At 35.4% G+C, this 14,175-nt stretch overlaps 1 protein-coding gene across 2 annotated transcripts in view; it reads left to right on the forward strand.

The window, feature by feature from the left end:
- The window catches only part of LOC136038020 (uncharacterized), a 98,406-nt gene that overhangs the window by 41,357 nt on the left and 42,874 nt on the right, over nt 1-14,175 (forward strand). For both annotated transcript variants that reach the window (XM_065720958.1, XM_065720959.1), the window contains one exon: nt 11,349-11,429. In XM_065720958.1, coding sequence (XP_065577030.1) covers nt 11,349-11,429 — 81 coding nt within the window. The remainder of the gene's footprint in view (nt 1-11,348; nt 11,430-14,175) is intronic.

Here is a 14,175-nt window from a genome sequence, read left to right on the forward strand (position 1 = left end):
GACTAAAAATGCTTAAAGTGGGCTTGCTTACAGGTAACATTACCTATAGAGCGAAGCGTATTAGTCCATGAGCCCCACGGGCAGCGGGGCGAGGTCTGTATTATATATTTATTCAACAAAGAGTGATAAAACTAAAAAAAACATCAAACGAGGCTTAATAGATAAATATAGAATACAGATCTCGCCACGCTGCCCGCGGGGCTCATGGTCTAATACGCTTCGCTCTATAGGTAATGTTGCCTGTAAGCAAGCCTACCTTACACATTTTTAGTTAGCCCCATGGAGTAGGAGGGTCAACTAGATATGGATGCGCTCCTAGAATTAGCATTTATAAGTACTATAGTATGGAAAATATGCTTCGTAGCATAGTTTCCAGTTTAGACAGCTTGTGACGAAATTAAACATTTTCCAAAATCAGTAATTGCATGTAGACTATGAAATTTTCATAGGCTAAATTTACTGCTGTATTGCTTGTTTGCCGTTAATTTAGTTTGAAGTAAAGAGCCAGGTTCGGAAATGTATTCCGTATATAATATTCAGTGTTAATATTTTATACATAATATAGACGGGGGGAAAGGGTTTCATGATGTCTATTTATATGTGCAGTAAGAACCCAAAATTAGGGAGGGGCATTGGTGCAGCCGCAGTTAAGCAATATGGCGTAAATAGGGAAGTTCCTTGGCGTTCAGTAATAATTGCTACTGCTGACAAGTCATCGTAGCACCAAGTCACCTGACGCCAACATGGCGGCACAGCCTCGGCCTTCACCCCAGTATGATCAGAGCTTCACTCTTCACTCCTACCCATAAACTTTCTGTTTCATTTAAATCCTTTCTTTTAACCTTTTCTTACCATATCGAAGTATGTTCTGTTTTTAGTTGGTTTCCCCAGATTAAAGGATGTATGCGAAAAGCGCTGGAAATTGGGGTAACAAACAACAATCTTATTTTTGGAAAACTAAATGTGGCCTTGATACGGTTAAGTCAGTTCTGAAAAAAAAAGGTTAAATTTCAGAGCCCAAAAACCCAAACAGTAAATTTAGCTGTTTTTCACCAGACTCTGACTTAAGGTCAACTTAAAATAACATCAGACTAATAAGGTATAGGATTATTCCGGAAATATCTATACTATTCATAACAAGCATAGAAATCATGTTTACTTGTTCTTTGGGGGAAGCAGGGGAGTAATAAAAAATCATAACTTGAATAACAAGTTCTTGGAAAATGGAAAAAAAAATATACGATTTAGTGGGGTTGAGGGTGGGGCCTGGGTCCCATGTCTTATTAATAGACATGGAAGGCTGATTTTCCCCTTTTCAATTGATCATGCCTTGGCAAGGAAGTTAACCTATCATAATTTCGACGCGAATAGTAGCACTGAAAAATCTAATCTTTAGCGAGATTTGCCACTTGTCAAATATTAGACTAGTACACCTGTAAGCAAAAAAGGAGAAAATAATTACAAAAATAGCCTCTTCGTTTTTTTTAATTTACACTAGTTTCGTAACCAGAATGCATTAGCAGTTCAATCTAAACTAAAGAATTGGTAATATTAATTAAGAGAATTTTAGCCCACTCTTGGAGTCATTCTTTGACAGGGTTCAGCGTTAGCCTAGGAAACGCCTCCCTCTAAATTACTGTATTTCCACCAATGGGGCATCCTAAATTAAATTGTGCGGCGGGATGGGAGGCAAGCTAGGTTCCTTAAGTAGCTATTATATAAAGGACTTGGTTATCAAAGTGAATAATTTGACCACCTAAAAAAGAAACAACGACAAGAATGACAAAGGACATGGAGTTCGAAATTAGATCATTTGACAGATAGATTTGGCAAGTTTTTTTGAAATATTTTGAACTTGCCACTTAATTGCGCAGTTTCAGTAGTCGAGTTGTGTGACATCCTTGCGATTTTCCTTATTGCTAGTGTTTTTCCCTTTCCCCCCTTCATTTGTCCTATTACATTCACTTTGTACAGAGTTTTGCAAACGATTATTATCATGGTGATCATATCTTGTTGTTATTATAACGGACCTATAACCCGGTGAATAAAATGCCCAGGTTTGTTGTGTGTATTCGCTGACTTCTTATAAGTCAGTTGGAATTGCTTACTAGGGGCCTTCGGTTGAGTCGGTTGCTTGGGCCTCCCTTCCAGTGAAACTGGATGCTAAGGTCCCGGTGGATAGGTTTGGAGGCCCGTAGGGATTGGATTCTCGGGCCTCCCATCGGATTTAGTTACTAGGGCCCATTGGAATTGGTTACTAGGGCCCCTGTTGGAACTGGATGCTAGGGGGCCTGGTGGAATTGCTCGCTAGGGCCTGGTGTCTTGAAGGCTCCCCACTAGTGGGCCCCTGAAGGTTTGTTGAAAGAATCAAAGAAAGTATTAGGCAACAATCTTACAAATCCTGATAGTTTTTCCCGGACCTCATAGATTTTTAAGAAAAAGCATTCTTTTATGTAACAAGCAAAAGTAAAGATTCCCTATGACGTAACAGACACCTGCATCTCCTAGAAAATATTTACTATCATGCAACATGCACCTATGTCTTGAAGGAGTTTAAAAAAAGTGTCGGAATCAGCATTTGAAGGGATAGGGATGTTATAGAACGTATTATGCTGTCACTACTATGATAGTTTTAACCAATATCTTGATAATTAAATGGTCCAAAAGTTACCATGGTACCGTATTAACATCATGGTAAGGCACCCAACCTTATTGATTATGTTATTGTAAGTCGATGGCACGATCGATACAGGACACTAGAGTATGATAAGCGCCAACATGCCGTTCAGAGCTGATTTAAAATCGAAATCAATGTTGATAAAACTTTTTGGATCAGAGTGTTATAAATAATGAAAGGGGACACTTTTGGTGTCTCCACAAAATTGATGGACCAAAATACGTTGTAGCTCACGTGGCTTCGTGGTACTCCTGGTTTGTCCTCCTCTGTAATCACAGCATCCATAAAATCATACGATTTGTATTACGGAGGTGATCAAACGATGATCAAACTTAAAACATAAACATCATTTCTTGATTGGAATAAAAATTAACCCCGTTCTTTAGTTCATCATTGTTCTAAGATCTTACAGATCACTGATGTTAGCAAAATGTGCAAAGAACGCCATTTTTTTGCTAAATAGACCAGTGATGAGAGAACTTTATAATATACTTATCATTGATCATCGTTCTTATTAGACCGCTGATCAGAGCAGAATGATGAAAGATATTTGCGTTAAAGTGGCATAAGAAGTAAGATCTTAGTCCTAAGATTTTCCTTAAAATCGTTTTCTGTCGAAAGATATAAAATCTTAGCACAATGATGAGCACAAGAACGGCCTTACTGTCGCAGCCCCTCGTTGCTTGACTTTTTCTCTAGTTTGAATTCATTTGCAAAGTCGTGTGGTTTTTTTCAACTTTGCATTACACATCATATAATTGCACCATGAAAGTAATAAATTCAGAAGGATTTCGAATAAGCCATAAATTATTCACTGTCGTTATTCATCTAAATCTTTAGTATTGACAAAAGGAATTAACCCTACATTAAATTTGCAATGTCAGTAACATGTTTTTCAAGTAATGACAAAATAAATATCAGAAATATCAAACAGTTCGTGGTAACGAACTGTAGTAAGGAGCGACCCGGCTCAATAGTAACCAAAACTCTAAAAAATTGAATTTTGATATCAATAGCTACATAAAAAGAATCGCATTTTAATGCTGATTTTAAATATATAAGTTTCATCAAGTTTAGTCTTACCCATCAAAAGTTACGAGCCTGAGAAAATTTGCATTATTTAAGAAAATAGGGGGAAACACCCCCTAAAAGTCGTAGAATCTTAACGAAAATGATACCATCAGATTCAGCGTATCAGAGAACCCTACTGTAGAAGTTGCTCCCTCGCTTTTTACGCTAAAGTTTCACTCTTTGCCACAATTCTACTTTTTAAAACAATTAAAAGCTTTAGCGTAAAGAGCGAGGGATTGCGGAGGGGACAACCCATTTCATATACGGAAAAATTTCTGTTCGTTTAAAGTTTTAATGTCGCTCCTTAAATGCAGTCGACACCAAAAACTGAAACCGTTCACAGAGAATGACAAAGCAAATTTGAATGTTTTGCACTTCCTGATAGCTCGACCCAGCACGATTTAATTGCAGATTGTTGCTGAAAAATCGGTCCCAAACGTAGATAAGCACTAATGCTCAGCTAAGTAAAGCTGCTACGGATCAGGGTTGCCACCCGATGAAAAAAATCATTAGATGTTAGTGATTTTTTGGTTGATTTAGTGATTTTCTTCAATAACCTAGAGGTTTATGTGCTGATTTAGTGATCATTTTTTTTGGTTGCGTTCAACCAATGCAGTATAGAATAACTTAAGATGAGATTATAGGATCCGTATTTCCGAAGATTTTCCCCTGTGTTGTTGACACAGTATTACAACTGTTTTCAGTTTAAAAGCATTTAAATCATATAATTATGTCATTACATAATTCATAAAAAACGCGTAATTAGGAGGAGTGAGTCTGATTATGATTTATAGGAGATAGTTCGGCCGCTATTATAAAGTAAGAAATATGATATTTCGTGTTATGGATAGGACATTTGAACCTTTGTCATAAGCCTTTGTCATCGATTTTCTCCTTGTCTCTTGGACAAGGTTTACTGAACAAGCTCTCAGGAATATTAAAAGGAATCAATCTTGCTGCAAATGTAAGAAAATTTTGAAAATCTTCATTCCTGAGTAAACATTGACTGTTCAATTTTAAAGTGATTCTAGTCGCATGTCTCATCAATTTCGAATATTATGCTGCCTAGTATATTACAGATAGCAAAGAAAGAAAAAAGGGCTCCGGGCTTGAAATCCTCAGGTCAGGGGTTCAAGTCTTGGTGTCGCTGGTTATTTGATTGGGAACGGGGTTAATGGTGTGACCCTATGAGCTCAGCCAGAGTCGACCCAAGTCTGAATGTGTGCCTAGAGAAATCCGGGGAGAAAACAAAGGAAGCGTCGGATAACTTGTCCCTAACAACCCATGGCACTCCCGGCCGAAGGCATCGAATCAGGAGATCGGTACCTGCGCAACGCAGACCATTGGTCAGCATGTGAATTTGTTTTTCGTCGAAACGGAAAAAAAACTTTCACGGGGAAATATAATGCATTAAATTGCAAGCCAATTTTCTCAAGAATTGAGCGACAATCAAAATTAACAAGGATCTGTTTTTTTTAATGGTGTAAATTTTCACAAAGTAGCTTTTTCAGACATGGGGGGTTCGTAGCGTCACCTAAAGTAAAGAAGGACCAAAAAGTATCCATTAGGTAATTCTGACTGAAATTTGGAAAATATATAATTATTACATTTCTAGAAACTAGGATGAGAATCTCACAGGAACCTTCCAAGAATGGTTGCATATGAAACCGGAAAATTTCGAATTTGAACCCCTCCCTCAGATTTCCGCCCATCCCGTTAAATTTGGAAAAAATACCTTTTGGGGAGTTTTTTCATTAATAATGCCATTTTTTACATTTTCTTTGGGAAAATAGAAAAAAAATACCAATCCCCCCTAGATTTTGAAAAATACATTTTACCCTTCTAAATTTTGTGAATTGAACCGCCGTTCTTTTGTGAAATTATGTCAGTTTTTTTTTTTTTTTTTTTTTTTTTTTTTTTTTTTTTTTTTTTTTTTTTTTTTTTTTTTTTTTTTTTTAAGCAGTTGAAAGAGATTTAGAAGAATAGGAGCATATTATAGAATAAAATAGGCAATATATAAATATGTTGAAGAATGGGAACATAGTAAGAATAGGATTCAAACTTAGAATGTCAATTCAGAAATCGGTCTTGAAAGATTTCCAGAGGGAGTGCCTAAGGATAGTTTTAGGTCCACGGAGGAACAATCAGGTCCACGAATTATTTGGTCTGATCTTATGTGTCAAGGCGATACCGGAAAAAAAAGTTAAAAAGACTAGGCTGAAAGATGGCAGATAAACAATAATTGTTCTTTTTCACCCCCCGTTTTGGCCAAAAGAAAAACAAGTCTTCCAATTATTTAAAGGAAATTCGATTTGCATGGGAGGCGTTAAATAGGAAAGGTTCGAATATATTGGGATGAAGAAGGAGTGTGCGCAGGTTATTTTGGCCCAAGCTGGCTTGCTCCGGTAGCAAGATATTAGTAATAGTTGTAGTAGTACTGGCTGCGGTGTGGGTCAGGGATAATGCAAGTACTTTGACGGTTAAAGATTAAATAATTCCAAATATGATGTTAATCCAATTAGCTAACAAACGCTTTGTATTTTCAAAAAATCGCTCAATACTAGATATTTCTAAGATTTATCTATGACTTAAGATTGATGGAAGCGCTCCTTCTCAAACTGCTGCTACTTTTTTCCAAATATTGCCCTTTAATCTTATCTTTCTGTACCTTAGCCTTATATTTCTTCTGACCTAGAAAATTTCTTTTTTCATAGAAAAGGATGAAAGGAAAATCAAATTCAGCAATAAAACGCTCCATTTAACATCCCAAATCTCTTGCGTCAACTTAGCGCCTGATTGAAGTGCAAATATAATCATTGCAGATCATCTTGTGGTTTTTGTGGATGAAACCAATTTCATGAATTCTTCAAAAGATGCTGTCGGAACGGTGTCCACCATATGGCGCATTGTATCTATCATTACCTTTAAGCCATTGGACTCATACCGTTAGAACCATCAAAACTGTACCTGTCATTTGAAAATAATAGTGGGTAATTGTTCCGCGATATTTCGAATTCTGTGTTGCAGTTACTATTGAACTGTTAAAGGAAAAATCAGATCAAATTTTATCACTCAAATTTTGACTCATTAACCGCAAGGATTTAATAGGGTAAACTTCTTTATTGTTTGTTTTGGGAGGTGATGTTTGGGACTTAGCTGAGAGGATAGTCACCATTTATACGACCCATACTAATCGCATTCTCCTTGAATAATTCAGCATCTATGGTTTCGCTGATCAGGCGTAATGGCCTCAACGGCCGTAAGTGAGATCATTATCACCCGTTTTTTGAATATAAATTAAATGAGTGAGATACAATGTGCCTAGAAACCAATTGTATATATCGACAGCATTGGAAACTTTGTACACATGCAGCAACGTTTTAGAATACTTAGATAAATGTCAAGTCAAACATATATACCTTCGAAAATGCTGCTGGTTTACAGATAGTCATTCATTATTAAAAATATAACACCGTCCAGTTGCAGAGTTTGAGGTTACAGCCTCAATATTAACGTGAGGGTTTTAGGTTACGACCCCCTCCGAATATCTGCAGGGGGAGTTCAGACAGTGAATTTGTTTCTCTTTAGAAGATCAGAGTGTACAACATCGTGATATTTGGAAAGAAAATTTTAAAATTTAAATATTTAAATCTTTACGCCATCCCTAAAATGTGTTTAATATCCAATCCTCTTCTCTTCGGATAAAGTAGCTTGCATCTGTTTTGACAAATGATTGTACTCACAAGAAACGTATTTCGATCTGACATAACCACTTTAAATGAATTAAGAACCTGAGTTTAATTACTTAATTTAACATTCATTTTTGAATTTTAAATTATGTTTTAAAACTGGTTACGAAATGTCTGTCGAAGGTGTGTGGAGTTTGTACTTCCAACCGCGCCTCCGATCCCATGCCTTAAGGCCCCCTCAAGTTTATGTTCATATCTTCAATCCTGCCTCAGTTTCGGTGTGTCACAGTTTTGTGAAAAGAAGTACCTAACCCCTCACTATTTACATAAACTAAGGCTGATGGTTGAACGGTCTAAAATCTAATCTCCATTTGGTATTTTCTCCAAACTTGGAGTGATACATTTTTTGGGACTCACCAGTCTCCACCATTGCATTTTTAGCAAAGTTTTGAAAACAATGGCTTTGGGAGTTTTTGTGTTGTTTGTTACTGCTGCCCTTCTCAAGCGACATTGATTTTTATTTTTCTTACATATATGATTTTATTCTACCTTGGTTTTTACATAAACTTAGACGAGAACGGTAATGAGTGAATATAGCAATTTTAGAGGCATTTCTTTAAAATTAATTGGAAGTAACTTATCTAACATGATGATAAGGCTAAGATATTGCACAAAGTTTTCAGACAAAACCAACACGGTTTTTAGAAAAGCGTGAGCGTATGTTCTACTGAATTTTCACCAGTTGTGTCTTTTTTTTTGGGGGGGGGGGGTATTTCCAACCCGGGAATTGTTTAACGGTGCTTTTGGGCTCTTGTTCTAGCAGTTGCTCATAGAAAAGTAAGGTGGATGAGAAAAACGGGGCTGCGATAAGTTTCAGTTACAGTAGCCACTTGCCACTTGCCAATATTTTGCCACTTGCCAAAGTTTTATTGAAATGAATTTTATATTCTTATCTCTTCTAATGTGGATCCATTGAGCAATCCAGGCACTACTTAAAACTATTCAGCTTTTGATCTTGGCTAGTGTTTTAGAATATCGAGATACTTAAATTTTATTTTAGTTTTTTGCTTTTAGATTTTTCTTTGCATTCTTTGTGCTCTGTATTTTCGGTGTCATGTTAACAGGCAAACACTTGGCGGGAATGCGCTTCAGAGGAGAGGTGATCTTATGCCCATGCAGTCTCCCCCGAGCAACCTTGAGGCGCCTCAGGTTTTTCCTAAAATTTATTACACTTTCTATATAATTCATAAATTTTTAGGCTTATTTTTCAATTATGCCTAATTAAAGGTGTGCACATTTATGGTCACTAATAGTGTAATCACCTGCGAAATCCCGCCTCTCCCCTTCACAGTTCAAGTTTTCCTTGTTTTTTGTTTTTTTTTTACATTTTTCACACAATACATCTGTGTTTTGTGTTTTTTGAAGTTTCGTCCCCCTGTCCTAAAATGCCAACCCCTCTTAATTTACTTATGTGACTGTGTCTACCTACCAGATAATGTCGGAAATAAAAATCACCAACACTGAACTTTCCCGTTAGTTATCTACCACTACTTTTATTATATTTCGTTTATACACTGCCAACAAAAACTATTCACAACAAAATATAAAACAATAACTATATGCAATACAAACTATATAAAACAAAAAAAAACTATATAAAAATAATCAATAAGTGTTAGGCAAGGGTGTATCCAGAACTTTTTTGGGGGGAAGGGGTTGTACAAAAACCTTGAAAACAGCAAATCACAAACTTGTATATATTTATTTTTGTTACGTTTTTACGATTCACATAATTTTTTTAGGGGGGGGATTCAAACCTGTTACCTTCCGCTCCTTAGTGGATACGTGATTGATCAGGAGAGATCCTGACCCCTTGGTGTCAGGATCTCTCACTTGATATCCCTGTAAAGCTCAAGAAAGCACAGGCATTTGACAGCGACCAAAAAGACTTAATCAAAATATCTTTAAGTCTTTTTATTAATTAAATAAACCATTTCCATAACTAGAACGTTAGTGGAAGTGAATTAATGGAAAAATTACACCTACGCTACCTAGTATTTGGTGACTGTGTTTTACCCACAAATGCTGCAAACTTGTATTCTTGGTTACTTTAAAATTCAGGGGAGAGTAAAGAAAGCAGAATTTTTTCCAAGTAGACCTACCATCATAAATTTGAATTGAAAATGGAATAGTTGTGGGAAAAGTCAAGTCATGGCCAATTGCAGAAAAAGCCAATACAGATTGTCCCATCAATTGGGGACCAAGCCCTTCTTTGCGCAGACTGGATGTTGACTCGAAATAATTCTTGAATATAAAAATGCTGTTTATTTATCACTCACCGAGAAATCTCGGTCTTAATCATATCGTATTACAGATTGATCTTGCAAAATATTGGATTTTCTTTAAAATTTTCTACTTTTTCAATGAAGTTTGTCCGACTCTACATTTTAATTGGTGCTAGCGGTTTTTCACTCCCTTCACTATATTCTCACGTAAATTGCTGGATCCAACTATGAGAAGTTCCCACTGAATTTGCTCCTACCCGCAATTTTATTTTACCAATATAAATTGGTTGGTGGAAATCAGGTTGTAAAATAACGCAAGTAAGCAGTGGTGGACCTCTTTTTGGCAGGGCCCTTATAGCCTCTACTTTTCAGAAAATTTCAGAAGTGATGCATCCTTTCCTATCCTGCTTTTAGATGAATAAATAACTTTTGAACTAGCCATCACTCCAAATATGCCATGTGGCATGTCCATCAGTTAAGTCATTAGGATGGGGGGGTATAGGTGTCTTTGTCATCCCTAGATTTCACGTCTTCCCCCTAGATTTCGATAAAAAATAATTTGAAAGCTATTTTCATTGAAGATGCCGTTTGTTATTTATTGGAAAAATTGAAAAAAATGACTATTTTTCCCCACTGGATATTGGAAAGTATATTTCGCCCTTTCCCCCCTAAATTCTCGTCAATTGACGCTACTGATGCAGATTTAAGCTTCATTTCTGTGAGTTTTTTTTCCGATATCATCTTCGGGCATATCTGGTTTTCGTTTTTGGATAATTTGTCGGTGCCTTGATGATTTCCTGTAATTAAAATGCAACAACACGGCTTCCTCGATCGTCATAGCCACCTTTTCCGCTCCAAATTTTAGTGTTGACTTGTTGTATGTTGTATAAGCCTACAATGGATAAAAAAAAATAGTTTTTGCCAGCACAGCAAGAAACTACATTCTAAATAAGCAACGAGTGAGATCCTTTTTTCATTTTCATAAGTTGAGGGTATTAATCAAATAGTTTTTGTTATCCAATTTATATTTGACGGAGAATAGCTATCAATATGAAGGATGTGATGTTGTAGAGCTGGTATAATCAGCTGTAAATGCCATTTACGAACCACTCTGGCAAAAATGATGAGAGGTTTCTATTGATTTGTTTAAAGAAAGAATTCACGAACCACTAAAAAGAAAAAAAATAAAGGATAAATAATGGTAGCTTTGTGTGTCCCAGGTTAGGTTAGTATTCCCCGCCCAACGAAAATGCCACCCATATTTAAATTCCAGTATACGTGACTCTTTATATTTCTTTTAAAGACGAAGGCCCATGGACCACAAAAAAGGAAAATAAAGGGGTGAATTCTGGTTTCTTGTTCTCTTTCAAACCTTCTAGGTGTGAAAAAAAAGTATTTTACAAAGAGATGTTTCATTCTATTTTTAGTTGTATTTCAAATAGCCCCCCCCCCTCATACCTGGTCAAGAGGGTCTATATTCAAACTTATACAATATTGTACTATCTTCTATGCAGCGTGTCCTTTGCATTTACCAAATAGTTCCAAAAACTGATTATTAAAAAGACAAACATAATTTTTAGGGTTTTGTAATATTCCATTGATCCTAAGTTGTATTTTATTTTGCAGACTATTTAAATGTGAAAGAAGAGCACTACGACGAAGGAATTGGAGAATCTGATTCAAGAAGCTATTATACAGAAGATCAAGGTATTATCAGAGGGAAAATTGCCCCGGGGGCAGAAGCTTTATGGGTGCAAAATTTTAAATAAGTAATCTAACGATTTAAGTCATTTTACATTTTTTGAAATTCTATTTTTATTAAAATAACGTACAGGGTGTAGTTAATAAATGAAAATAATTAATGAATTATCAATTAATTAAAAAATAATAATTCAAACAATAAATTTGAAAAAAAAGTTATTAATTAATTAACACATTCAAAATAATTTCGTTAAATTTCGCGTCAGTTAAATTCAGTTGCTATTATTATTTGGGTTATTGAAAGGTCAACATGATTGTCTCTAGTTATAAATCAAGCGATGGAAAGTTTGAAATAAAGATAAATTAGGGCTTTCATCTTAATACTTTTGCAATCACGGTAGAAAAAATTGCTTTTGTCGTGTTTACATCTGTGTAAGCGGGGAAAATTTACTGAAGTATAGTTCAACATGACTTACTACAATTAGCATCTAAAGGTATTACTTTTTACTTTCTTGGCAACTTTATGGTGCGCTACAGTGGTTTCTATTGGCTCAGCAGGAATATTTACACGATATCCTTGAGAATCTAACTTCTAATTGGTGGATTATTTATAGGCGACGAATCAAATGGTTTTATTTTAACTATAAATAGCTTATGCTATACAATCTTTTTATTGGTCACTCTTTTGCTGCGTTTTCAGAGGGATCGCTTTTTAATGTTGGTTGTACTTATAATTTCTCAAAATGTGCGTATTTTTCAAATCGACTTTTTTTTAAATCGTACTTTTGACCAATTTTTGAAAGTGTCAAAAATCACTATAAAACTGTGCTGCAGCAATCCTTGTTTGACTTCTGTGACAAAAATACCTGGGGAACAGTTTTGATTTGTTTCCGCAAAAACGCTATAGTTTTTATTCGTTCAAAAACTTGTAACATTGTATGTATGAAGTGAATTTTTTCTTTTAAGAAAATGACGACACTTTCCTTAAAGACGGTCTCAAAGTTAAGAAACATGAATCTTTTTCGGATTAAGACCAATGGTCTTCTTAGCACTCCTGATTTGCTGCCTTTGGCCGGGAGTGCAATGCGTGGTTGGGGCAGACGCTTCCCGTGGTTTCCCCCTAGATTTCACCAGGTACCCATTTGGAGCTGGTCGACTCTGGCTGAGCAAACAGAGTCGCACTGCAAATGAAATAATCAGTTACATCAGAAATCGAACCCCTGCTCTACGGACACAGAACTTTGAGGTCTAGCTTGTTAAACACTCGGATAGTACAAATCATAGGCTTTCAAATTTAGGTATTTCTTTGTAAAGTCTATTTGTTTTTATTTTCCAACACCCCATCAGTGTTTTTGCTTTAAAAAAGCAACATATTAATGCTGTCTAACTTAGATCCTAAACCTAATTAAATAAATAAAAGGTTTCATAACTGAAAATGAAGAGTAACATTAAAACTTAAAACGAACAGAAATTAATGTGTATATAAAAGGGACTGTCCTCTCCTCAACACCCGGCACTTTACACTATAATTTGACTTATTGTCACAACTCTCCTTTTTAAAAAGATGAAAACTTTAGCGTAAACAGTGGGGTGTTGAGGAGAGGACAGCCCCTTTTATATACATATTAAATCCTGCTTGTTTTAAGTTTTAATATCGCTCCTTACTTTCAGTTTAAAAACCCTTTTTTTTACTTAATATCTGAATTTTTTTGAATTAGTGCAGGTTTTGGATTTGGCTCACCGTACATGAATTTTGCATATCAATTTTACTTTTTTTAAACTAATAACCTAAGTTTGATTTTTGTTTCAGTTGTTTAAGAATGACTCCTAAATCACAAAGGCTATTTAATTAAAATAACAACCTCTTTTGAAGTTAAAAAGAAACTTTAGCATAAGAGCGAGCTACTGAGGAGAGGCAACACACCCCATATACGTAATATTTTCTGTTCGTTTTAGTTGAAAAAACTTGTTTTTTATTTAATTGCTGATCGTTTTTTAAATAATATCGAGAAATCCAGCTTCCCCTCCATGGAAAGATTCTCCCACGTAACTTAAATTAGCGATATTTGCGGAACTAATATTGTAAGAAATTTATGAAAATGAGTCACAAGTTGAGCAATTCTCAAATGACTGAATGAAAGAAAAGATCTTTAAAAGACAAATGTAATAATTTATGTTCGCTTCAATTTTAATGTTATTTCTTACTTTCAGTTGGAAAAAACTTTTTTTTTTTTTGTTTAATAACAACAACAAGCTGAACACATGCAATATCTTTGGTTTATTATCACATAAAAAATAAAATCACATATTATCACTTCATAGTTATGAAGCTGCTTAAGGTAAAGTTAAATGCTAGGATTGGCCAGAAAATGACACAAACAAATTATTGCATATATTGGCCATTAGTTTACAAAATTCGAACTTTAGCGTAAAGAGCGAGGTATTGACGAGTGTGTGAACTTCCTCATATACGTAATATGAGGGAGTTCTCACCCTCGTCAAAATCTCGCTGTTTACACTAAAGTGTGAATTTTGTTCTAATTCTTTAAGAATGACCTCTGAAGCACAAAGACCGTTTAATCAGGATAAATAACTGCTTTATAATTAATAAAGATACTTTAGCATAAACAGTGAGGTTTTGACGAGGGGACGAACCCCCTCCTATACTTAATAATTTCTGTTCGTTTTAAGTTTTAATGTTACTCCTTACTTTCAGTTGAAAAAACTTGTTTTTTAATCTTATTTCTGATCG

This window comes from Artemia franciscana, chromosome 17 (assembly GCF_032884065.1).
Source record: "Artemia franciscana chromosome 17, ASM3288406v1, whole genome shotgun sequence".
NCBI classification, from domain to species: domain Eukaryota; kingdom Metazoa; phylum Arthropoda; class Branchiopoda; order Anostraca; family Artemiidae; genus Artemia; species Artemia franciscana.